Source organism: Salmo salar, chromosome ssa20, assembly GCF_905237065.1.
Source record: "Salmo salar chromosome ssa20, Ssal_v3.1, whole genome shotgun sequence".
NCBI classification, from domain to species: Eukaryota; Metazoa; Chordata; class Actinopteri; order Salmoniformes; family Salmonidae; genus Salmo; species Salmo salar.
In genome coordinates this window covers 55329281-55356923 of record NC_059461.1, presented here as the reverse complement: position 1 = coordinate 55356923, position 27643 = coordinate 55329281, and the positions used below count along the sequence as shown (strand labels likewise).

General features: G+C 43.4%; 1 protein-coding gene across 1 annotated transcript in view; it reads right to left on the bottom strand.

Annotated features, from left to right (window-relative positions):
* Window positions 1–208: 208 nt before the first annotated feature.
* Window positions 209–27643, bottom strand: part of gjd1b (gap junction protein delta 1b) — a 35015-nt gene continuing 7580 nt past the window's right edge. The window contains exon 2 of the mRNA XM_014162322.2: window positions 209–5877. Within this exon, the coding sequence (XP_014017797.1) occupies window positions 5034–5877 (844 nt within the window). The 3' untranslated portion in view covers window positions 209–5033. The remainder of the gene's footprint in view (window positions 5878–27643) is intronic.

Here is a 27643-nt window from a genome sequence, read left to right as displayed (position 1 = left end):
CAATCAATCTATTTTAGAATAAGGCTGTAACGTAACAAAATGTGGAAAAAGTCAAGGGGTCTGAATACTTTCCGAATGCACTGCAACCAAGAACATTCATATGGACACCACATGGTGGCGCTATGGCTTTTGTTACTATCAGTATATTCTAGTTTGAATTGTTATTACTAATTGGCCCAACTGGCCCAAGGTGGGAGGGAGGGGGGGGGGTTGCTGCATCATTTTCAGGCTAGTGAAGTTGACGGCACTGCGTATCACCCATTGGCACAACAAGGTTAAAGGTTTGATTAGGTCCTTGAGCAACAAACATGGTCACTACGTTCTGTTAGGGAGATAAATACTGGGATAGCGGTATGTTATGTTTTTGTTTCTATGGTGAAGGGGGATGAAGGAGACTAAGACACTGTGCTGAAACTATAAAGCCCTTGTTTATAAAACTTTCAACACAGCCGGTCTCGTTAAAATGTTTAGACGGGTCCCTTTGTCTCAAGAGTCGGCGGTGCCAGACCTGATGACGTAAACCTGGGCCTGTTACCTCTCCAAACCCCCCATGCCACTGGTTTGAATGCAGCCCTACATGTGAGGTTAGGACAGGTGGCGCTGGTGGTAGTAGTGTGCTAGAGTGACAGTACAGCAGGTATGTAAAGTGTCACAACCTCCAGGCTTTGCTCTCTGCCACCACAGATGGTGTCCCTTCCTGCCAATTGGAAGAGTGTGTGAGCTGTCTGTAGGTCCTTGCTTCCATCTCCTCTGAAATATTTATCTGAACTTGCCTGGTAAATGACCTTGTCACTGATTCAATGCAACCCATGATGAGGGTTGATAGCACCAACGTTTCAGGCAAGATGGCTGGTTTAGGTTTCGATACAAGGAAGTGGCCACAAAAGTAGGGTTATGGGTCTGTTTTTCCGTAACTCTGCAGATTAAAGGGATTTTCTTGCCATCAAACTAGTCTTGAGAATGTGTATATAATAACACATTAACTTTCTCATGTTTGTACTGATTGACAATACTTGATGTTCCTTTTTATCTATATGGTGTTTCCTGATGGGTTTCCTGTGTAAGAAAGGATGCAGATGTTGTCTGATAGCATTTAGAAAAGTTTTGTTGTATTAATTGTAGAAATATGAATAAAAACCTAGTTTTAAAAGATTGTTAATAATTTAGAAGTGCATAATTCCTGAGACTGTTTGTATGATGTGCTGTAGCCCTCAATGTGTTGACCTGAAGCAGAGGGCTACACAGTCCCCATAATGTTACTGTGTCTTAGGGCTTCACTGATTCTTTCATCAGACTTCATTCGTTCAGTTGTAATTCATTTACATTACCCTGGAATGTTGTTTCATCTATTTTGTCAATGTAGTGTTTATTTACCCTGAAAAGTGTGGCTTACAGTACACACAAGTATAATTCAGAGTATCCACATCTTAAGTGTTGTTGTTTCAAATATCTTAATCTTTTTATAGCAGGTAAGGTACCTCAAAATGGTGGTAAAAAAGAGCAGGGCTGAATCTTACCCCATTCCATTTAGAAATGACTGCTTGGGTTGGTACTGACTTGTAAAAGAGTTGGAAATTAGAGATTCTTGACATCAAGACTTAATTACACATTTTATCTCCAAAGCTTGGACGACAACTAAAAAACCTCTTCTTTCTTTTAAAGATTGAGTTTCTAAAAACAGGTAGAAACATGCTTATTCTAGCCATTGTGCATGCCTTAAAAAAGAATACATTTTAAACCCCATGTCATTTGCATATCACTTTGGCAAGGGATACAATACATGTGATCACATTTCAACACACCCCCCAGTTTGTACATTTAAAATGTTTTGCTCTTTACATAGGAAAAAAACTACTTTTTCGATAAGTCTTTCAATTACATCACTGTACAAAAAAAGAGCAAAAGACAACAAAATGAATCCACAAGCCAGAAAAAAAGGAAACAAATTAAGAAAAGAAAATTGCATAATTTTCACATATAGACTGGAGAGAGCATTGGACCACTAGAACCCTGTGAAGTGTTCCCTTTGGGAAGTGTCCTTATCCCAACCCTGTTATATAACCCTCAATGAGACCAGACAGGAGAGCAGGAGAGAGACGTGTGGACTGGACATGTACACTACTATACTACACTTCAGACCAACCTTCCCAAACCGTTTTCTTAAAGAGAGGCGCCCAGGATAATTTAGAGAAAGCCCGGCCTTAACCTCTATTATTACGCCCTCTCAGCAGTCTTCTAAGAACAAGGCTCCTCCTCATCCAATCCCACGGCCATTCAACGAGCTCTGAAAAAGGGGACTAATTCTATACTAGAGATTATCTACTAGTATCAGAGGGTTAATCACAGACAAGACTGAATGAATAAAGAGCCTTCTCTGGCTACTTCACCAGTCACACCTCAGTAAGACTATACAACCACATCAGCAGTGAGGATAGAGAGGATAGAGAGGAGGAGCGTGGATAGCTGGACTCATACATAGAGATATAACTCTAGAGAGGGTGATTTCGTAGAGCTGCTTTTTGTCGGCCATCTTACATGGGGACAGTTCTGAACGGTTCGATCTCCAGAAGCGTGTCTCTCTGTGGTTGTAATCGTCTGTCATTGAATGACTAGCGAGGACTTTGTCATGGCTTTCTGTCCTTCTGTTTAGGACATTTCCTGTTCTTTTCAAACAAATGTGCAACTAGAGGCTTGGTGGCTTTCCAGGATCCAGCCATATTTCCTCTCCCACGTCTGTTTTCTCAGCTTGGCTTGCGAAGTTGGTTTGGCCCGGGCCCAGCCGGTGTCACTGTAAACCCAAACATGTCCAACCTGAGCTGCCTACTCTGTTTTACAGTGTACCAGACGCACGTGCCAAAAGAACACATGCTGTTGATGTCAATGTCTCCAGCAACCCCTCTCTCCCTCTTCTCTCTCCTGCTCCCTACAGAGTGTTTCGTAGAGCCTGTACATTACACTCTCCAGGCTGTGTGTCCCTGGGCAGTGCTTGGGGTGACCCCCATTACAGGGTTCCTATATGATCCTGGGGTAGAACACCAGGAGAATGTTCCGGCCCAAGCATTTTCACTCAAGCAGAATCATGCTGATGGGGATTCTCTCTCTGGACAGGACATAAACCAAGGAACACACACACACACACACACACACACACACACACACACACACACACACACACACACACACACACACACACACACACACACACACACACACACACACACACACACACACACACACACACACACAGAGGCACGGAGGCACAATGTACAGTATGGTGATGCACCTCGCTGGTCATGTTTGGCCTTCTTATAATGTCATCGCCATGGACACTACTACTGCTCAGTGTGCATACCCCTCCCTCAATACATCCACAATAAGGACACCCCCCCTCCACCTCCCGTGTCTGGCCTCACTGCAGGGTCAAAAGGCATTGTACTGAGTGTACCACTGTTGCAGAAAAGCTGAACCCTGTCTTCAGTGGTGTTGAGCGAGTGTGTTGGGTTTTTATTGCTGGTGCTACATAGCTTTTCCCAACGAGAGTTCCTTTCTGTCTGCCGCTCTCCCGCCTGTCTTCAGGGATCATGCTGCAATACATATTTTCCTTCGTATTTTCCTCAATCTTTTCTTTTCTCTTAAAGGCATGCCTGCTGATCACCACATATGAGAGAGATGCAGCACAAACTAGTAGATTAGCATGTTCTCTGTCAAGAGTACAATCCATGATGACACTTGGTTCATTCTAGAAACACTGCTTTGTAAACCTGCCTTTTTCAAATACCTCTTGCAATCCTCCTCTCAGACACAAATTCAGTTCCATCGATCAGAAACAAAATGCTTTGAAATTAACAAAAAAAGACAAGACTATTTATACATTTGAAGTACCCCCATGATCCCAACCATGTTTTTTTGCCTCCCCTCCCTCCATAAAGATAAATATATCTATTTTGATATACTCTCTCAACTAAAAGATTAAATAATATGCAGGAACTTTCAAACAAGAAGTAAATCCAAAGGCTGGTACCAACTTTGTCACGAAAGGAATAAATCAACTCATAATAATGATATCATAAACGTTTAAATTAGTAAAAAAATTATCTGGTTCCTCTCCGTCGAGATTGCAAGAAGGTTCCTCTTCTACTCTCCTATTTCTCTTTTTCACTTCATTTTTCTCTTTCTTTCAGTCAGTCACAAACGCACGCAACACACTGGAATGCTGGAGAGAGAAACTCGGCGTAGGGGTGTTTTTGTGTGGAGGGGAACGGTTTGTGACTGTGGAGGTGTCGTTTATGCGTGGCCTCCTTGGGTTCCTCTCTAAAGTTTACACGGAGGAGAAGAGGAGAAGAAGACGTTACTGTCATCCACCCTCAGTCTCAATGGTGCAGGTGCCAGCAGTGGAGAAGTAGAGAATAAATATTTTCAGCATTCCTTCATGGTGTTTGTGTTAATAATTGTTTGCCAGGAGACAACACGTAAACAGCAGCTTCTTCTGGCACCAGCTCCAGGACTCCCGAACACTGTCTCTCTCTGTCATCGTAATCTCTGGAGACTAGCTTGAGAGGAACATCATTCTCTCTCCACACCAGGAAAGAGAGGCTAGAAAGTTGACTCCCTGTACGCTGCTTGTGGAGAGTCGATCATCGCTGCGACAGCTCTTCCTCTCTTTCTCTGTTAACGACCCATACTGCTCTCTTCATCATGGATGAAATAAGCCAGAACAGCACCATGACATAGCCAAACCCTCGGTCCCCTTCACCGTCCCTGGCCCGAAAACCCTACAACAGCCAGAAGCCGCTCCTCAAACGCTCCCACACAGCCCTTTGGGAACGTCCCAATCAAAACATCATTCACATGACAAGGTATGTCAAGAACAGGTGCAGCTGGTCTCATAGTAAAAAAAAAATGCACCAAATATTCCATGGCAGCTTCCCCTCCTCCTCCTCTTTCCATTAAAACTAAAAAGAGAGAGTGGAATGGTCATCCCACTCGTTCCCTACCCTGCCCCCTCAATTACCCAGCATTTAGCCCTGTCTCCATCAGACGTAGGCGGACTCGCTGGACTGGGTCCTGCCCATGTTGGGGGGCTGTGACAGGTGAGACATGTCCTTTTTGCGGATCTCGCAGATGGACTTCCGGCGGGCCTGCACGCCCCGGATGGCTGCCTTGATTTTCTTCCAGCCCAGGTGGTTGAGCTCTGCCAGGTTGAGCAGCACGCAGATGCCACTCACAGCGAACATGAAGACCAGGAAGACCGTTTTCTCGGTGGGCCGTGACACGTAACACTCCACCTCCTTCAAGCAGGGGTAACGGTCGCACTCGAAGATGCCCGGCACGCTGAAGCCGTATAGGAAGTACTGTCCCACCAGAAAGCCAATCTCCAGTGCATTACGGAACACCACCTGGATAATGTAGAAGCGCGAGATGCCCTCCTGCTGGCGCTGCTTGGACTTCTTGCCGTGTGTGAGCCCCCGCGGTGCATTGGGGATCTCCTTCACCTCCATGCAGTCATGCTCATCCTTCCCGCCAGCGTCGCCGTGGTGCACCAGGATGCCGTTGATGTTACGAAGCTTCCTGGTGCCGCTTTGCCCGTAATCCGAACGCTCCAGCAGTGGGTAGAGGAAGGAGTAGCGTCTGTCACGCTGCTTGGCTGACTGGTGCACAGAGTAGGTGATGAAGCACAGGCTGGGCGTACACACCAGAATGATCTGGAAGACCCAGTAGCGGATGTGGGAGATGGGGAAGGCCTTGTCGTAGCAGGCCTGGTTGCAGCCCGGCTGCAGGGTGTTGCAGATAAACATGGTCTGCTCGTCCTCGTACACCGTCTCGCCAACGATGGCCACGATCAGAATCCGAAAGATCACCACCACGGTCAGAAGAATCCTGTCAGAAAGAGAGAAGACAAAATAAATATTAGATACAATTAACAACTGGAGGGTGTGGTGAAGAGAGAAAGGATGGTAGAAGACCAATAAACCATTCTGGATTAAAGAGATTGAAGAAGATTCGGGCGGGGCAGGATCAAGAGAGAGAGAGAACTTGGATAAGAGATGTGGAGTTCTGGGAACGATGAGCAGTGATTGGACATGATGTCACTGTTCCTTTAGATAAGGTAGAAAAAAAGGGATGAATCTAGAGCACACTCATCTGCTGAGCACAATATCTATATTAGAGAAAGAACAATTCTTTTTTTCCCATACTTCTTCCAGTCATTTTATCTGCAGCGCAACAGCCATTTAAAACAGCGCCATGACACATCTCTCTGCTTCATGGTCTAAGTTTAGCATCAGGCTCATTTAGCATGGTAACTCTCATCTCAGTCCCTGCTAAGGTGGATCTTGCTCTAATTAATTTTGTAACACACAATCTCTGTCTTCCCATTTTTCCTCTATCCCCTTAGCAACCGGTGACACTGTGCACCTTGTTTGCGGCTTACGTGCTATTTCTGTGCGTGTGACGGAGAGAGAGGGGAAAGAGAGATTACTGGGTGTGAAGCAATTCACTGTGTTTTTTCAGTGGTGTGCTTAATGTGACATGTTGAGAATATTCATTCTGAGAATAACTATTATAGCCTGTGAGGGGGCATACATATGTACAGGGCCGGCCCTGGACATTCTGCCGCCCTAGGCGAGACAAAAATAAAAATAATCACATTTTTATCTCAGCTAAAAGTCGGAGGAACAGAACATAACAGCAGCCCAAGTCATAAGTCATATTTCTCCAACGTCAAACCAGAGTGTCTTGCTTGCAAAAAATGTAATCTTAGCCATCCTTATGAATCTAAGCATGGCATTTTCAAAAGTGACATTCCCACCCAGACAGATGCTCTACAGAGGCAGAAAAATGTAAGCTTCAACTGCTGATGCGTTCTGTTTCATAGAGACTAACGTACTTTGGTGCGAAAAGTGTAAATCAATCCCAGAACAACAGCAAAGGACATTGTGAAGACGCTGGAGGAAACAGGTACAAAAGTATCTATATCCACAGTAAAATGAGTCCTATATTGACATAACCTGAAAGGCTGCTCAGCAAGGAAGAAGCTAAAGCTTGGTCGCAAATAGGTCTTCCAAATGGACATTGACCCCAAGCATACTTCCAAAGTTGTGGAAAAATGGCTTAAGGACAACAAAGTCAAGATATTGGAGTGGCCATCACAAAGCCCTGACCTCAATCCTATAGAAAATGTGTGGGCAGAACTTAAAAAGTGTGTGCGAGCAAGGAGGCCTACAAACCTGACTCGGTTACACCAGCTCTGTCAGGAGGAATGGACCAAAATTCACCCAACTTATTGTGGGAAGCTTGTGGAAGGCTACCCGAAACGTTTGACCCAAGTTAAACAATATAAAGGCAATGCTACCAAATACTAATTGAGTGTATGTAAACTTCTGACCCACTGGGAATGTGATGAAAGAAATAAAAGCTGAAATAAATAATTCTCTCTACTATTATTCTGCCATTTCACATTCTTAAAATAAAGTGGTGATCCTAACTAACCTAAGACAGGGAATTTTTACTAGGATTAAATGTCAGGAATTGTGAAAAACTGAGTTTAAATGTATTTGGCTAAGGTGTATGTAAACCTCCGACCTCAACTGTATCTTCAGAAAGTGGAAAGCTAAATTAATAGCTTCAAAAAAAAGTATCTCCTCGAATATTATAGGCTGCAGCTCAGCTTCAGAATGTCATAGAGAGGAATCAATCTATCCCGATCAGCATCAGCTGCAGGGCGCAGTAGGTCGCAGTTTCTTACTAACAATATGACACCTGTTATCACACATGGCACGACACCACAATTGTTACAATTAGAATAAAAATAACACTTTTATCATTTGAGCTTTGGAAACAAGTGCTTTCAGAAATGCATGGCGGGCCTCGTTTCACTGGAGCGGTGTATAATAAGCTTTATGTCAATGACCCAGCCTTAACGAATGTTGTTTATTTACATATTGAATTTGATTGTCCAGCATCAGTTTCAGCATCTATTTTTTCCATGCCCTGCCTAGAGTGGCCTCTTTCCTCTGCTGTGCTGCTGCCTTGCAATCAGCAATGTTTTCTCTTGGTAGCTGTCCATGGTCCTGAAATCAAATCATCTGAGAGAGAGAGAGAGAGAGAGAGAGAGAGAGAGAGAGAGAGAGAGAGAGAGAGAGAGAGAGAGATGTAGTCTATTTCAATTAAATAAAATACAAAGTAAACAGGTGATAGATAATTGAGTAATCTTACAAATTACTCTGTGATAGAATTATTGTGAGTGTATGATCAACACTTACCTTTCATTCCAAGACAAATTGACTCGCCTGGCCTTCCTGGCAGCAAAAGCATGCACTGCTTGTTGGAAGTTGATTTTATAAGACAACTCGTGCTCAATTGATATGGTGGCGAGTCCACTGAGTGTCTCTCTTGATTCATAGCAGAGCGCAGGTAGTTCTTGATGAGTTTGAGCTTGGAGAATGTGCACTCTCCACTTGCCACTGTCACTGGGAGGCAACAAATGCATTGGGATACAAGGAGGCCATTTGATATCTGGATATGTACTCCAGTGCGTCAAGTGGTTTTGCCTCACTGTCCAGTCTCCTGTTCAAGACTTTGAGCTCATTACACAGCTCTTTTGCATCGATGTCCCTGGAATCCCTGTACGTAAGGGCCCTCTCCAGTGTTGCGCAGTCAGTGATAAGTGCTGCTGTGTCCATGTCCTTGATGGTGAGGATGTTGTACAGGATGCTGAAAACACTGCTGTGCTCTTCGAGCTGCGTAAAGCGCTCGTTGACAGACTGGATAGCAGAATCAAGAATCTGATTAAAGAAATGTACTTTGAATTTCTGCTGAGGTACAGTCACAGACTCATCCTCAGTTACGGGACAGACCGTGGGCTGCACTGGGAAACATGGCTCAATACCCATCTCCTCTGTCAACTCTTTTGCGCTTGCTAATGCGCCAGCGAAAGCTGCATCAGATCGGTAGTCTTGGAGGAATACCCTGGTGGAGTTCAATTGAGCCGCTGCTTGTGAAAGGTTAAAACTCACCACCTGCAAAAATTCAGCAGGGAATTTCTTTGGTATAGAGATTGTGCCACTTTTCTCATTCGTTTTTTTTTTAAATAGTCGCTTCCTGTTTCTGTCTCTTAGACATAGTAGCAAATTTTGTTTCAAATCTCTGTGGCTTATTATTATTTCCACTAGTAGCTAGCTAACGTTAACAGGTTAGACTACTGCCTTAATCACTAATCTTCTTCCTCACACACAAAAAAACAACAACAATACAATCATTTAAACCGGCAGATTCATTTTTAATGTTTCACAATTGGATAGTCCCATATAAACACACACATCACTATAGCTATCAAGGATAGTGGGAGTGAACATCAGGAGAAGCGGGAATGTGGTGGAGGCGGGAACTACAGCAACGGCTATGAGCAAGTGTCTGGGGCGCCGGCGGTGTAGTAGCCGATCATGGGCGGCAGCCAATTGCCAAAATGTCGCCCCAAATTAAATCTTGCCTAATGGGAGGGCCGGCCCTGCATATGTATACAAGTGTATGCAGCTGTTTTTGTATAGTGTAGCGCTACAGTTTCATTCTGTGAGTGGGCTTCAGAGGTACCCTCCTCTTTCACTGTCAGTTGAACTCACACACTCTCACTCAAAGCATTCGTCTCATTCATTTTTCAGACAAACACAGCAGGCATTTTAACACTAGAGGACGGCGAGCCTTTTGTGTGCAGCTCTCAAAGAGATCCACACTTGGAATGAACTCCTACTAAGGTCATAAATCATCATAATTACTCCAAGCAGATTTAACCAGCTGCGTCTGACAATACCAATCCATTAGTCCTGGAACTCATTAACAGTATAATGACAACTTTTATGAAGTGATGACGACAATAGAAGAAAGTGGGATTGTCACCTTAGTTGCCAAATAGTTGGATGCGGTTTGGCTGCTGTGGGTGAATTCGTAATCTACCAATCGGAGCGGCTTTACTGGCCTGCACATGCCACAGCTGTGGTTTCAGAGGTCATGTTTAATCTGACCCAAAGTCAGCCGCTATTCACATGTAGGCCTACTTCTCCTAATAGACAGAGACCGCAGAGGTCAAAAATTAAGCCTGGAATAAAGGAAAAGGAAAAAACTGAAATACATGCTCCCAATCCGCCCACCTGTAATCTGGATGGAATTGCAGAAGAAATGAAAAAAAGTAATGCTGTTGCCCTTGTAGTGACCCCATTAAGGAGTTTAGGACACAGATCCACTATAGCAGTTATATAGCATTGTGCCAGCTAGCGCACTGTATCAGTCAAAGGCTGTGAAAAATGATTAGGTACAGAGGGAAAACATCAAATTACTGTGGAATTAGTTACAGACAGGGATAAAAAAGACACCCAAAAATGTAGTAGACAGAGATTTAGTTGAGTAAAAAAAAACTGCCAATGCGGTAAAAAAAAAAGGGATGAGGGAACAAAATCTCATCAGGGAGAATGAATTATATAATGGCTTCCACACGCAAACCCACAACCTTAATCTGCACCAGGGCCAATGGAGGACTCTTGCATTAGGCCTAGTAGTTTGTTTAATGCCATCAAATAGCTTTAGATGATCCATGCCCACAGCCCCCACCTGCTCCTTCTCCTCTTCCTCCTTCACTAGCTCCTGCTCCTACCATCTCCCTCCCTCCCTAACCCCCCTCTCTTTCCCTCCCTCCCCCTCTCTCCCTCCCTATCTCTGCCTGGCATCGCAACAGGACAAGCTCCAAATAGAGACTATTTCTATTATTTATTTATTTATTTGGGCGAAGCATTTTTGCTACCGTGGTCGGAAGAACCTGTTTTAACATTAAAACAAAATCTTCTTTGTGAATCTTATGGAAATGTCCAAAATTGTCTGTGTGTGGCTCTGCTGGCCTCGCCCCCCAGCCCCTTGTCATCGTGTGCCTGCATTTGGTTGTTAAATGAACACCCTGTCTGTGCTTTCATACAATGCCCAGTGACTATGTAAAAACATTATGCCCAGAACCCAAACTGCTTCTTTTCATTTTATCATGGTTTCTCTCTCAACAGCTAATGACAAAAGCCAGGTTTATTTGTTCGAAGTCCTATTTGTATCTACACTGATCAGTGTGCACCAACATGTGAAATTTCTCGGAGGGAAGCGTTGTCACAACCGTCCGCACACAGACAACTGAGCAGCTTGCATTGTTTGCTCGCTAAACAACCAACAGAGATGCCATTTGAAGTGATGCTGCTGTGTTGTTGTTGTGGAGGAAGAACTGCCCCTTTTATACTGTACGTTCATGAATGTCGCTCTTCCTTAAGTTTGACTTACCGATTCTACAGGGTTTCTTTCTGTAACCCCTGGAGATAATATGTTGATCGAGGAAAGGGGGTAAGTCAGGAGGGAGGGGGGGGCTCCCTGGTGCCTTTACCCACAAACCCCCTACATCCCCCCTACCCTCCCTCCCTCCCCTCCTTCCTCCGACAGTTACCATGGCAACAACAGATGGGCAGAAAAAGGAACGGTGTGCTCTTGAGCTCTGATTCGAACTGAGGACCAGCTGTAGTGAAGACTACAGGCAGCTTGACTACCCAGGAAGCTGAGAAGAAACACCAGCAAAAACAATGCTACCAAAGCAGGCTGGAACTGCCTGCTGTCATCTGTGGATGGAAGCCAGATGAAAAATCATTCTACACCCAAGAGAGAGAACATCTCTCACAACCTGTTGTATAGAATGTTGCAGACATGGTTGATCTGTGATAGACTCTTATTGATAACCACAAACACGACCGATATATACTATTATAAACTGGGTGGTTCGAGCCCTGAATGCTGATTGGCTGACAGTCGTGCCTAAGAACAGCCCTTAGCTGTGGTATATTGGCCATATACCACACCTCCTCGGGCCTTATTGCTTAAATATAACAGACACTAGAGAAGTGTATGTGTTCTGTCTGTCTTATCCAATGCATAGGCGAGGTCACGTGATTAGAAAGTATTCAAGTCCTTTTCATTAGGTGATGGCTGAAGAAGCCACCCATACAAAAGAAGCTGTGACGAGTCAAAGCTGGCTTGTTTTCCCCATGATTTCAACGTTCCCCATGTGATACTGCTGTGTAATCCTCTTAAAGGGCTCCCTCTTTCCCTGTTGTCTGGGCTTCTGCTGCGGCTTTACCTGGCCTCATCTCTTTAACTCTCTCTATAAAGCATCTCCCTGGCTTCCTCATGCCTGTCTTGTGACAGGCTGCCAAGGTTTATCATCAATAGGACCTGGTTGACTTGACAGCAGACCATTTGGCACATAGCCCACAGCTACGTCTTGCTTCAGGTAGGGTCAGAATCTTGGCCGTTTTGCTAATACTGTATCGACTCTCCCCAGAGAATCCTGGGCCTATTTCCTCTGCCGTTCACACACGTCCACACACGCACGCACACACGTCAACACACTGGTTGTGCGTCAGGACAACAGCTTAATCCCAGCAGGATGAGACTCCAGACATGAAGGAGAACTAAAACAATTGAGAGAAAGAGTGTGTGTGGGGGGGGGGCTGCAACCTTCAATCCAGGTTATTTGACAGCATCTCACACGCAACCATAAATACTGTGTATACTGGCACACACACATACATACTGGTCTGCTGTCAAGTGTATATAAAACATCACCACCAACATAGACACATACCCAGTGAAGCATACACGCAAAATACATGATGCAAATATAACTGCTCAAAAAAATAAAGGGAACACTTAAACAACACAATGTAACTCCAAGTCAATCACACTTCTGTGAAATCAAACTGTCCACTTAGGAAGCAACACTGATTGACAATAAATTTCACATGCTGTTGTGCAAATGGAATAGACAACAGGTGGAAATTATAGGCAATTAGCAAGACACCCCCAATAAAGGAGTGGTTCTACAGGTGGGGACCACAGACCACTTCTCAGTTCCTATGCTTCCTGGCTGATGTTTTGGTCACTTTTGAATGCTGGCGGTGCTTTCACTCTAGTGGTAGCATGAGACGGAGTCTACAACCCACACAAGTGGCTCAGGTAGTGCAGCTCATCCAGGATGGCACATTAATGCGAGCTGTGGCAAGAAGGTTTGCTGTGTCTGTCAACGTAGTGTCCAGAGCATGGAGGCGCTACCAGGAGACAGGCCAATACATCAGGAGACGTGGAGGAGGCCGTAGGAGGGCAACAACCCAGCAGCAGGACCGCTACCTCCGCCTTTGTGCAAGGAGGAGCAGGAGGAGCACTGCCAGAGCCCTGCAAAATGACCTCCAGCAGGCCACAAATGTGCATGTGTCTGCTCAAACGGTCAGAAACAGACTCCATGAGGGTGGTATGAGGGCCCGACGTCCACAGGTGGGGGTTGTGCTTACAGCCCAACACCGTGCAGGACGTTTGGCATTTGCCAGAGAACACCAAGATTGGCAAATTCGCCACTGGCGCCCTGTGCTCTTCACAGATGGAAGCAGGTTCACACTGAGCACGTGACAGACATGACAGAGTCTGGAGACGCCGTGGAGAACGTTCTGCTGCCTGCAACATCCTCCAGCATGACCGGTTTGGTGGTGGGTCAGTCATGGTGTGGGGTGGCATTTCTTTGGGGGGCCGCACAGCCCTCCATGTGCTCGCCAGAGGTAGCCTGACTGCCATTAGGTACCGAGATGAGATCCTCAGACCCCTTGTGAGACCATATGCTGGTGCGGTTGGCCCTGGGTTCCTCCTAATGCAAGACAATGCTAGACCTCATGTGGCTGGAGTGTGTCAGCAGTTCCTGCAAGAGGAAGGCATTGATGCTATGGACTGGCCCGCCCGTTCCCCAGACCTGAATCCAATTGAGCACATCTGGGACATCATGTCTCGCTCCATCCACCAATGCCACGTTGCACCACAGACTGTCCAGGTGTTGGCGGATGCTTTAGTCCAGGTCTGGGAGGAGATCCCTCAGGAGACCATCCACCACCTCATCAGGAGCATGCCCAGGCGTTGTAGGGACGTCAAACAGGCACGTGGAGGCCACACACACTACTGAGCCTCATTTTCACTCGTTTTAAGGACATTACATCAAAGTTGGATCAGCCTGTAGTGTGGTTTTCCACTTTAATTTTGAGTGTGACTCCAAATCCAGACCTCCATGGGTTGATAAATTTGATTTCCATTAATTATTTTTGTGTGATTTTGTTGTCAGCACATTCAACTATGTAAAGAAAAAAGTATTTAATAAGATTATTTCTTTCATTCAGATCTAGGATGTGTTGTTTAAGTGTTCCCTTTATTTTTTTGAGCAGTATATTTAGACAGTAGTGATATAGAGTTCACCCTGAGATCCACTTTAGAGAGCACGGGAACACAGGAATGTCAGACAGTACAGACACAATCAGCTTTGTAAAGCTTGTGTGTGGATGGTACTCTGTTGGCAGGGGAGCGTGGCCCCTCTGCTCCTTCTGTCACTGACTGGAATGTAACAGAGATGGAGGAGGTCCAGGATAGCCCTCAAGACCGGAACACACTCTCTGTGGCAGAGCCTGTACACACTGCTCAGTGCTGTGTGTGTGTGTGTGTGTGTGTGTGTGTGTGTGTGTGTGTGTGTGTGTGTGTGTGTGTGTGTGTGTGTGTGTGTGTGTGTGTGTGTGTGTGTGTGTGTGTGTGTGTGTGTGTGTGTGTGTGTGTGTGTGTGCGAGTGTGTGTGTGGTTTGGTGTGTTTGAGAGAGACATAGAGCCAATACTATATGTGTGTGTGTGGGTGGAGAGAAGGGAACAATCCGTGTCTGTGTTTTTTGTGTGTCTCTCGGTCTAAAGTCAGAGCCATACGGATGTAAATCTCATCCGTAGACCTCTGACGTGAGACAGTACCCACTCATCCTCATCCACTTCTCATCAAGTCCTCGCCCCACACTCACAATATCCACAATCTCCTCCTCAATATCCCAGTGCAGCTGATCAGTACTGAGAGACAGACTGGGGCCGTGGCACACTGGTGTCCTCTCTCGCTGGACACACACTAGAGTGACTTGATCTGGTGATTTAATTACACACAGCACAGCAGTGATTAATCCCTATTTACCACTTGAGTAACTCCAAGTCCACTCGCAGTCTCACAGCAGTCCTTTACAGCACCACAGAGACCTCCACTCCACAGTAATCAACTGGTAACATTCTAGGTGTGCAATAGGGCTGGCAACACAGCCATCAGAGCCAAGCACTGGGTTTGGGAAGGTCATGAGGTGTGAGTTAGGAAAAGAGCAGCAGTCAGAGATCGGGATGGGAGCACGGCTGTAATCCACATTTAATCTGCTGTTTTGGACAATCCAGGGCCTGCGAGTGTGGCCCCTGCCAAGGCCAAAACCCAAATCACTCTCAGTCACACATGTTGGAAGCATTCTTCACTGACTCCCAGCCACTCATGGTTAGCACACACTCCTCTATCGCTCCTAAATCTATTCTAAATATGTACTGTACAGTACAGAGAAGTATTCTAAATCTATTCTGAATATGTGCAGTACAGAGAAGTATTCTAAATCTATTCTGAATTTGTGCCGTACAGAGAAGTACTCTAAATATATTCTAAATATGTGCAGTACAGAGAAGTATTCTAAATCTATTCTAAATATGTACTGTACAGAGAAGTATTCTAAATCTATTCTGAATATGTGCAGTACAGAGAAGTATTCTAAATCTATTCTAAATATGTGCAGTACAGATAAGTATTCTAAATCTATTCTAAATATGTACAATACAGAGAAGTATTCTAAATCTATTTTGAATATGTGCAGTACAGAGAAGCATTCTAAATATATTCTAAACATGTGCAGTACAGAGAAGTATTCTAAATATATTCTAAACATGTACAGTACAGAGAAGTATTCTAAATCTATTCTGAACATGTGCAGTACAGAGAAGTATGCAAGGACCCAGACGTTCTGATTCACAAGACATTTCCCATCATGATTGATGTGTACAGTTAGTGAATCAATGTAAAAAAATAACAAATTGCTAGTTGTGCATTTGAGTGTGATAAACATCTACATTTGGGTGAAGGTTGTGTGTTTTAATGCTTGTGTGTTTACCTGTTTATAGGTTGGAATGTGTGCGTGTGTTTGTGTGGGGGGATTATATGTATTTATGTTTGTGTTAGTGTTGCTGTGCATAACCAATCTCCTCCACCACAGTATTCTCTAGAGCAGGTATTCCCAAATTGGGGTACGCAATGCCGTCGGGAGTACGCTAAATAAAAATGTGATTCACATTTCTTTTTTCATAAAATATATTTTAAATTTTTTTCTTCACATTTTCAAACAGTCCATTTATATTTTCCATCCGGGCTATACATTTGGGTGAGGTTTTTTTCTCGCCTGAGTAGCCTTGTTTCACTGCCAAAAATAAAATTATACCATCTAGTGTTCAGTGAAATTACAACACAATGTCAAATACAGGTAGCCTAGTCAAATAAAAAACATCCAATCACATTAACCGTTACTCTCTCGTGGGAATTCCACTATGTAGCCAAACGTAGCTGCTGCTCATGTTGGTATCTGTACTGATGGCGCAAAAGCCATGACATGGAGACATAGTGGAGTGGTAACACGCGTGCAAGCAGTTGCTCCCGACGCCACTTGGGTAACACTGCAGCATCCACCGAGAGGCTCTTGCTGCCAAGGGAATGCCTGACAGCTTGAAAGATGTTTTGAACACTACAGTGAAAATAGTTAACTTTGTTAAAGCAAGGCCCCTGATCTCTCGTGTATTTTCTGCACAATACAATGATATGTGCAGCGACCATGTAACATTTTTACAACATACAGAAGTGCGCTGGTTATCAAGGGGCAAAGTATTTACACGTTTTTTTTAATTGAGAGACGAGCTTAAAGTTTTCTTTGCTGACCATAATTTTCACTTGTCTGACCACTTGCATGATGACGAGTTTCTCACACGACTGGCCTGTCTGGGTGATGTTTTTTCTCACCTGAATGATCTGAATCTAGGATTACAGGGACTCTCCGCAACTATATTCAATGGGCGGGACAAAATTGAGAACCACTGGGAACCACTGATTTAGAGCAGGGCTTCCCAACCAGGGGTACTAGGACCTTGGCCTATCCACAGCGGGTACTTGGTAAAATGGTCAAATGCACATGAGGGGGTACTTCAGGGGTACTCTGGGCAGAGAAACAATCAGTTGGTGGTCCAATAACCAAAAAAGGTTGTGAACCACTGCTCTAGAATGATTGTATCATTTATCAGACTCAGCTTTCACTAAGGTGTGACGCTCCGATCTGTCTCTACTCCCCATCTGAGGTCTAAGGAGATCAGACACATGAAACCACTGCTCTCTCCTAGTGTGTGTGAGAGAGAGAGAGAGAGAGAGAGAGAGAGAGGAGAGAGAGAGAGAGGTTGTGTGTGAGAGAGAGAGAGAGAGAGAGAGAGGTTGTGCGTGTGTGTGAGAGAGAGAGAGAGAGAGAGAGAGAGAGAGAGAGAGAGAGGGTTGTGTGTGTGTGTGTGTGAGAGAGAGAGAGAGAGAGAGAGAGAGAGGTTGTGCGTGTGTGCACGTATGCGTGTGCATGTACAATACACGTCCCAAATGTTTGTAACACGATTTGCTTGGAAAGAGTGGAGATCAATTCAGTATATACCACTGCTCTAGAATGATTGTATCATTTATCAGACTCAGCTTTCACTAAGGTGTGACGCTCCGATCTGTCTCTACTCCCCATCTGAGGTCTAAGGAGATCAGACACATGAAACCACTGCTCTCTCCTAGTGTGTGTGAGAGAGAGAGAGAGAGAGAGAGAGAGAGAGAGAGAGAGAGAGAGAGAGAGGTTGTGCGTGTGTGTGAGAGAGAGAGAGAGAGAGAGAGAGAGAGAGAGAGAGAGAGAGAGAGAGGTTGTGTGTGTGTGTGTGTGTGTGAGAGAGAGAGAGAGAGAGAGAGAGAGAGAGGTTGTGCGTGTGTGCACGTATGCGTGTGCATGTACAATACACGTCCCAAATGTTTGTAACACGATTTGCTTGGAAAGAGTGGAGATCAATTCAGTATATTATTGCCAGTCAAATGGCCTCTCTCTGTCTCTCTCTCTCTCTCTGTCTCTCTCTCTCTCTCTGCAGCATGATGAGTTGAATGCTGAATACTTAATGAAAAGATAAGTGAATGTGATAGGTGGAGTGTGAAGTCGTTTTCACATTTAGCATGCGGTTATTCATGTTTGGCTGCTAACAGTGTGTGGCTTACTCAGTTTTGGCAGTGGAAACGTTTGCCTGAGAGTGTGAGAGTAAATATAGCATCCGCACTGCAATTTGCTCACCCTTGTGTTTGTATGTTTGGCCATCTGGCTGTATGTGTGTGTGTGTGTGTGTGTGTGTGTGTGTGTGTGTGTGTGTGTGTGTGTGTGTGTGTGTGTGTGTGTGTGTGTGTGTGTGTGTGTTGGGGGAAAAACTTGTGAGTCAGATGAGGATCTGTATCACAAGTGTCTGTTTATGTTTGTCTATCTGTGTTGGAGCGTGGCACATCCCGCTTATTGGTCTGCGTAAGGTGTTTCACTGGTGTGTGCGTGCGTGATTAAGTGTGTGATTAAGTGTGTGTGTGTGTTTGAGTGAGCTGTCTAGCTCTCTCATCCGCTCCTATCACTTTTACTCAACCAAACACAGCAGCTGCTGCTGCCAGCCCTGAGGAACAATGTTGGACACAGTGGACAAACACACATACACACACACACACACCAAATCTCCCCATGCCTTCATCATGCCTATAGCCCAAACATTGCAGCAGAATGATAGGATGCAGGTTCTGTTCAGAGAGAGAGAGAGAGAGAGAGAGAGAGAGAGAGAGAGAGAGAGAGAGAGAGAGATGATCTGCACCAGGTGCAAATCAATACCCACAGACACTTCATCCATCTTACTCTCACAGTTAGAGCGAGAGCGCTGGTGCCTTTGTACAGTCAGTGGATCTCATTATGAGTCTATGGAAGCTTAGAACAAAGGGAAAAGGCTCCTAACAAACTGATACAACCTTTCATATGCTTCTTGCTAAGTAAGATAATGAAAGCTAAATGTTCTGTTGTTGTTGAGAGCCCAACGCTAGTGTAAGGCCTAAACGATGAGGCCTTTACTTAATCTTTGACAAACCATGGTATGGCTCTTTGAGAAGGCTGAATCTATGGCTCCATGACTGTTTGAGGTGTTGACATGGGTTAAGAGTATAAGATAATAATTGAGTGGCCTACGAGTGGTCTGGGACACTGTGTCTATTCTATTCTTTCCCTGCAAGTCTTACGGTCATTTAAGGTCAGTCTTACGGTCATTTATAAACCCCTGTTAGTCATAAGTGCTGACTGATGGACTGAACCCTCGTTAACAGCCCAGCCTCTCAACGGCCAGATTCACTGACCTCTCCTCGCTCGGCCTGAATAATCTTTCTAACCCTCTTTTTCCACTCTTTTTCTCCATCCCTCTCTTTCGCTTTCTCTCTCTCCCTCTCTCCCTCTCTCTCTCTCTCTCTCTCTCTCGCTCCCTCTCTCTCTCTCCCCCATCTCGCTCTCTCTCCCCCCATCTCGCTCTCTCCTCTCTCTCCCCTTCTCTCTCTTAATATTCCTGATGGTCTGTTGATTGTTTACCCAGCTGTTTGGGGGTACAGTAAAAAGTAGAGTGCTGCCGCTACAACCTCTTCTAATCTATTTTTTGGTAAATATATATATCTACTGTACAATTAGCTTCGGTTAGCGGAGATGGAGGAGACTGAAACGAAAACATATTCTTAAATGACTCTACTTTCTCTTTCAAAATGAAAGAGTGACCCCATCATTTGTAAAAAGTTTTAATACAACATTTCTGGTAACATTTCTACGTTGAAGATTGAAAAATAATTTGGTGCATTTTTTTCCCATATTCCATCCAGTTCACTTTATTTTTATAATATATTACACTGGATCTTTCTTGAATAAGTTCCTCCATTTCTTTTAGTTTTTCCTCTAACTTATTCTGTGCCTCGATGGTACCGTTTTTATTGCTCTCTATCTCTACTGTTAGTCCTTCAATTTCCTTTGTTAGTATGGACATTTAATATGGACATTTCCTTTGTTAATATGGATTTTTAATATGAACATTTCCTTTGTTAATATGGATAATTAATATGGACATTTAATATGGACATTTCCTTTGTTAATATGGATAATTAATATGAACATTTCCATTGTTTATATGGATTTTTAATATGGACATTTCCTTTGGTAATATGGATTTTTAATATGGACATTTAATATGGACATTTCCTTTGTTAATATGGACATTTAATATGGACATTTCCTTTGTTAATATGGATAATTAATATGAACATTTCCATTGTTTATATGGATTTTTAATATGGACATTTCCTTTGGTAATAGGGATTTTTAATATGGACATTTAATATGGACATTTCCTTTGTTAATATGGACTCTTTTGACATAAATTGCTTTTGTTTTATAGATGAGTACTGAATTGCATGGCCTCTAAAGGCATATTTAAAAGTGTCCCATACAGTAAGGGGATCTGCTGTACCTATGTTATGTCGGGAAAAGTCAGTTATAAATTATTCCGTCCTAGCTAAAAACAAGTTATCATCCAGTAGGCTTTGATAAAATTTCCAATATCCTCGCCTATGCGGAAATTCCGTAAGAATCAAATGTATTTATAAAGCCCTTTTTTCATCAGCCGATGTCAGCCGCCATGTATATCTCACTAGGTCAGGGTATTTTAGCTTCCATATTTCCACTAGTTCCCATATATCCATGACATTCATGATTTCCTTTAGTGCCTGAGGGTGATAGTTTGTAGTGTGATTTCCTTTACGGTCCATAGAGGTACTTAAAACCATATTAAAATCTCCCACCATAATAATAGAGTCTAGTGTTGCTTGTAGAGTTTATAAAATCTTAAATATATTTTCAAAGAAGCCTGGATCATCATTATTTGGACCGTATACGTTAATAAGCCATATCTGTTTATGGTCCAATAACATATTTAAAATCATCCATCTACCTTGAGGATCTGTTTGGACAATTTTCACATTTGGATCAAAATTACTGTTAATTAATATCATTACCCCTTTTGAATTTCTTTGCCCATGGGAGAAATATATTTTTCGCCCCCCCCAGTACTTGTTCCACACAACTTCATCTAAAATTGTTGAATGAGTTTCCTGTAAACAATAGATATTAGATTCCTTTTCTTTTAACCAGGTAAATACTGATCGTCTTTTTGTAACGTCTGCTTCCAACTCACACTCTCAAACACATAGATCCCCTGAACGCAGCTCACTCTCCAGATCCCAATCACCTGAATTCTGATCACCTGTTCACACACCTGTATGTCATTATCACACACTATTTAGTTCAGTTCTTTGCAGCCCATCATTGTGAGGTATTGTTTGTTTTGTGACACACTTCTAGTTGGAGTGCTGGTTTGCATGTAATGTAATGTAATGTAATGTAATGTAATGTAATGTAATGTAATGTAATCCAATCCAATCCAATCCTCCCATGTATGATAGTTTTGCCTGCCTGTACCTTAGCCTGTTGGATTTCCTGTTATCAACCTATTGCCTGATCTCCCAGATGACATTACTAGCTTTTTTCCTGCCTGTACTGTTGCCTTTTTGGACCCCTGTGTATGACCTTCTGCCTGTCCCTGGACCCAGCTACCTGCCTCCTCCTGTGTATGATCTTGTGCCTGTCCCTGGACCCAGCTACCTGCCTCCTCCTGTGTATGATCTTGTGCCTGTCCCTGGACCCAGCTACTTGCCTCCTCCTGTGTATGATCTTGTGCCTGTCCCTGGACCCAGCTACCTGCCTCCTCCTGTGTATGACCTGCTGCCTGCCCCTGGACCCAGCTACCTGCCTCCTCATGTGGCCCTTTACAATAAATAACCTGCTGCGCTCAGGGGCGGAAATCCCGGGGGGGACGGGGGGGACACGACCCCCCCCATCCTGGGACAAATATGATTTGTCCCCCCAATATATCACTGAAACATAACTATGTAATTTAAATAATATTAATAATACGCAATGAAAGCAATTGTGCTGATTATAGACACTTAATAGCGTGTTTTTAAGTTTCAAAAGATTGCAACCCCCCCACCCTTTGCCTCACAATGGTTTGATCCACTGCCAGTTCCTTAGTTGGCAAGGTAACAGAGGGGTTGTATCTACTGTCTGAAAGGCACTCAATGAATGTAACTGACGTGAGGTTAATCCAGTCAATCGCGCACACACACTAGCTGAATATGCAGAGCTAGCGCGCAAATATTAACTATTAAGCTAGCTAGTACCTATTCCATTTATGTGGCCTCGTCAAAGATGGAATCTTTGCTATCGTCAATTTATTCCAAGATCAGCATGCAGATGATGTAAATTAGTGCTTCAAAGTCCCTGTGATAAGGTTAGCGATAAACTGAAGTCCAAACTGAACAGAACTACACTCTCTTCTACCATTGTCTTAAATATATTTAATGGTCTCGTTACAAAAGCTAAATTGTCGCAAGGGAACTTTTATTTCTTTATTTTATTTCACCTTTATTTAACCCGGGTAGCAAAGATTATAGCAAACACCACTGAAACGGAATTGGTGGTCGCCAGCTTTGCAAATTCAGCTATTGTTGGAAGCCAGCCAATATGAAACAAACTATTAAAATTACAAAAGGTTGCAGCATATGTTGTGTAAATGGTGAACTCATACAGCTGTCAACTCTTGTCATTTCAATCCGTTTCACATTTGCTAGCTACCTTTTTAGATCGAAGCCCAAATAGAATGATAAAAGATAAGATGATAGAAGCCCATCTCCTACTGTAAATAACCAACACACTGTGTAGGCCAGCCAGCCAGCCAGCCAGGTAGAAAAATGGCAGAAAAATAAAAGACGGACATCAGAGTATTTTTCAGTACACCAAAACGCAAAGTAAGAACCCTAGTAGCCTAATATCTCAAAGACTAGTTGATAAAATGTTCATAAGAAAGAAATGAAATTCTAATGGAAATGTTTCACAATGATGTCATTAGGCAGAGCAGGCAACAGATGGCACACATACAGCAGAGTTCGGGACAGATATGCAGGGACAGACTGGCAGAGACAGGGAGTCTCAGGTAAGTTTGTTGAGTCTGTTTGGCAACATTATGAAAGGTTCTCCATTTTTTTTACTTGTAAAATAGGAACATAATTGGAAAATGCCATGGATACCCCCACTCTCAACTTAAACTGGTGACTGAACTAAGATTTGTTAAAGGCAATGGTATTGCTGTTGTGATTAGTTGTGTAGTTTTGGGTACTGGTAGTTAGGAGTACAGCAAACACCTTATTTCTTTGGTTCCTCAATATACATTTACCATATTACAATGTAGGCTATGTGTTACAGCACTACTTTTGGTGTCCCCCTCAGGAATTGCTCTTGAGAAAATGTAATGTAATTGTCCCCTCCAAAGTTGATATCAGATTTTCGCCCCTGGCTGTGCTCTGCGCTGAAACCAGCTCTCTGTCTCCCATCGTGTTCAATACACTTTTCTTATTATCTGCTAAGCCATTACAATTATAACTGGCTATACTTATTTCATCAATTAACATAATGAGACACAAGTTTCAATTCTATTTATCATAATATATGTTTGTAAACGTACCATTAAAAAGTAACATGATGATTGAGTGTCTATATAGCTGTACCATGATATTTGCATTGCTACTAAGTAAACCTCCAATTGATCCCCACAATTCCACCCGCGATAACACTCCTCATCCCGAGTTGGGTTGTCATCCCAATGCCCGACATACCACCCCCTACCCCCCGGATCCCATGGCTCCGGAGAGACCGGGACCCATCCTTCGAAAAGAGCACACAGTGCCACCCACAGAATAGCAGATCAACCTCCAAATGCATTTACAATGCTCTCACCTCGATTTGTATTACATATAGCCCATTAAATATATATATATATATATATCTTTTAAAAATCCTGTTTATGTTATTTTCTATAATTAGCTATTTATATTTGTAGTAAGGTAGACAGTTTATGCAAAGGATTTTTACCTCTCACCAGTCTCGCCATTACATTATGGCAAGCAATTATTATTTCAGCAAAAAATTATTGTGATTCATCCTAAATTGTCCCTAACATTATTTTACTCCCTCGCAACAGTTGTGGTACACACACACACACACACACACACACACACACACACACACACACACACACACACACACACACACACACACACACACACACACACACACACACACACACAACCCCTTTCCCCCCACAACAACCATACACTCAGATTCTCAACAGTTGCACCACCCCAGAGCCCAATTCAAGAAAGGTCTTGATTTACGAATGCATATACAGTCGGAGCTGTATGAGAAGGCCTACAAAACTGAGCAAAAAAAGGGCAGAAATGGGTAGATTTGATTAACTATTGTCACGTCCTATGTGATGGAGATCAGATATACCTCCTTCCCCTGATACACCCACACATGGTCCCTCGTAGTGACCATATCCCAAGCATCTCTGTGCAGTCAGACCTTTGATTTTGTGCCACCAGGGCCACAATAATATATCCCCTCCCTTGAATAAGTAGGTGTGTCCAAACTTTTGACTGGTACTGTTTATACAGCGCAAACCAGATGGGATGGCGTATCGCTGCAGAATGATGTGGTAGCCATGCTGGTTAAGTGTACCTTGAATTCTAAAAAAATCACTGACAGTGTCACCAGCAAAGCACCCCCATACCATCACACCTCCTCCTCCATGCTTCACGGTAGGAACCACACAGGCAGAGATCATCCGTTCACCTACTCTGCGTCTCATAAAGACACAGCGGTTCGAACCAAAAATCTCAAATTTGAACTCATCAGACTAAAGGACAGATTTCCACCAGTCTAATGTCCATTGCTCATGTTTCTTGGTCCAAGCAAGTCTCTTCTTATTATTTGTGTCCTTTAGTAGTGGTTTCTTTGCAGCAATTTGTCCATGAAGGCCTGATTCACAGTCTCCTCTGAACAGTTGATGTTGAGATGTGTCTGTTAATTGAACTCTGTGAAGCATTTATTTGGGCTGCAATCTGAGGTGTAGTTAACTCTAATGAAGTTATCCTCTGCAAAGGGTGGCTACTTTGAAGAATCTCAAATATAAAATATGTTATGATTTGTTTGACACTTTTTTGGTTACTACATGATTCCATGTGTTATTTCATAGTTTTGATGTCTTCACTATTATTCTATAATGTAGAAATTGTAAAAAATAAAGAGAAACCCTGGAATGAGTAGGTGTGTCCAAACTTTTGACTTGTACTGTATATATATATATATATATATATATATATTTTGTATATATATTTTCCTTTATTATGCTCCCCTACCCTACCACCCCTCCCCTAATTGGACCAAACTAATGGACAACAACACTTAGGCTTCTACTTCCAAAGTGTCGCAGCGGTCTAAGGCACTGCATCTCAGCGCTTGAGGCGTCACTACAGACACCTTGGTTCGAATCTAGGCTGTATTACAACCAGCCGGATTTGGTCTGGGTAGGCCATGCTTGTAAATAAGAATTTGTTCTTATTTGTTTATCCAACTCAAAAAAGTATGTTTATCCAACTCAAAAAAGTATGTTTATCCAACTCAAATGACTGCACTGAAACGTGTTTAGATGACCTGTACTTTAGTATAAGCTATGTGTTTGTTTGTTTATACACTGATTCATGCCTACTATACACTGTAGATGTGTTTGTGCATGTTTGGAGCACAGGGGGTCTAGTCCTCTTCCCCTTCCTCATCGGTGACACAGATGCATATTGATTTCAGAGAGCTTGCTGAGAAACCATGCTGAGTGACAGTACAGGAAGAGAACATGGTGCACACACATAAAACACACACACACACACACACACACACACACAGCCATGTGCACACTGACACAAACACACATCTAAATAAAAACACACAATACATTCATGTACCAACAAAGACCCCAAATCCTTTGCTCACACACATATGCTGCCCTTCTAACCCAAAGCTGCTCACGCAGCAAAAGCACACAAACAGTGTGTACTATATTATGCTATCTCTAATACCCAATGACATTGCCCTGAGGCAAGGCACAGAGAATGCCATGCCATTGAGGCGAGCTCCTCTACCTATGGTAAGTATGGTAGACCCTGTGTCTGGAAGCCATAGTTTGGTCTGGTTGTTTCAGCGCTACTATGATTAATAATTAACTACAACAAATCCATCAGGTAAGAATATCATACTGATCGGTGTCCAACCATATGGTTTCCACCAGGTATAACCTGACTGGAGCATGGGTTCCCTCACATGTTCCATTACCTACTCCTCTATCCAAGTCTAACCCAACTCAAAATAATACATTTATCTCATTTTATCCAATAATCATTTTATCTAACTCAAAACAATATGTTTTACCAACTCCTACTCCCCTTGTCAGTTGCTGTCTACAATGTTTCCCGCCAACTGTACATAGCGTTCATCAGTCATGAAGCTGGGTTATAGCCAAGACATTATGATCTCTGCCTGTTTTGAGGATCTTCCTTCCAACAATGGGCATCAGTGTTGAGATCAGAGGTTGGTTCCAATAGGAACCCTGGTATGTGGCCAGTGTTCAGTCATGCTCTCTGCCTCTTCAGCCTGCATATCAATGGAAGGAAGCCACTATCTGATCTCAGCCAGGAATTGTATTTATAAGTGGACAACGTCTGATAAATCATATGCGTGCGCACGCGCGCGCACACACACACACACACACACACACACACACACACACACACACACACACACACACACACACACACACACACACACACACACACACACACACACACACACACACACACACACACACACACTGTCTTGGGAAAGGAATGTGGCATCTCTCCTGTAAATGTACACAAGCACATCTGCATGTGTTAATACTAATGCGATTAATGTGATTCATGTTGAAAAGCAGCCCGTTTGTTTTCGTGTCGTCCCGAGGGAATGCACAGTGGCATCACTAGGGAGAATAAGGGAGCCATGATGCTTCCTTCCTTATTTCCTCGCATCTTCAGACAGTGACCACTGAGGGGATTTCCAGTTTCCACAATGTTTCTGAACAGCGATGATGCCAAGGTCAGATGTCATGTCATGGAGAGCCATCTCTTTCTACCGCGGCTGAACAATAGTGAAGGCAATTGCCAGCTTACATGCCAGCCACTTACAGTACAATCTTAGAAAAAAGGGTTCCAAAGGGTTTTTCAGTTTTCTCTATAGGAGAACCCTTTTTGGTTCTAGGTAGAACCCTTTTGGGTTTCAAGTAGAACTCTGTGGAATGGGTTCTACATGGAACCCAAAAGGGTTCTACCTGGAACCAAAAGGGTATGACCTAGAACCAAAAAAGGTTCTTCAAAGGGTTCTCCTATGGGGACAGGCGATGAACTCTTTTAGGTTCTAGATAGCACCTTTTTTTCTAAGAGTGTAGCAATGGATGAAAAGCAAACATGACAAAATGAGTCGGCTACGGAACAGTACAGACAATTCCTTTAACTCTAACTCCAATAAGCGCTCTTGCTGAAGTTCCTATTACCATCTTACCCTTTAATACAATTGTCAGAGAGAGAGAGAGAGAGAGAGAGGGCAGTCCTTACACTGGTTCTGTA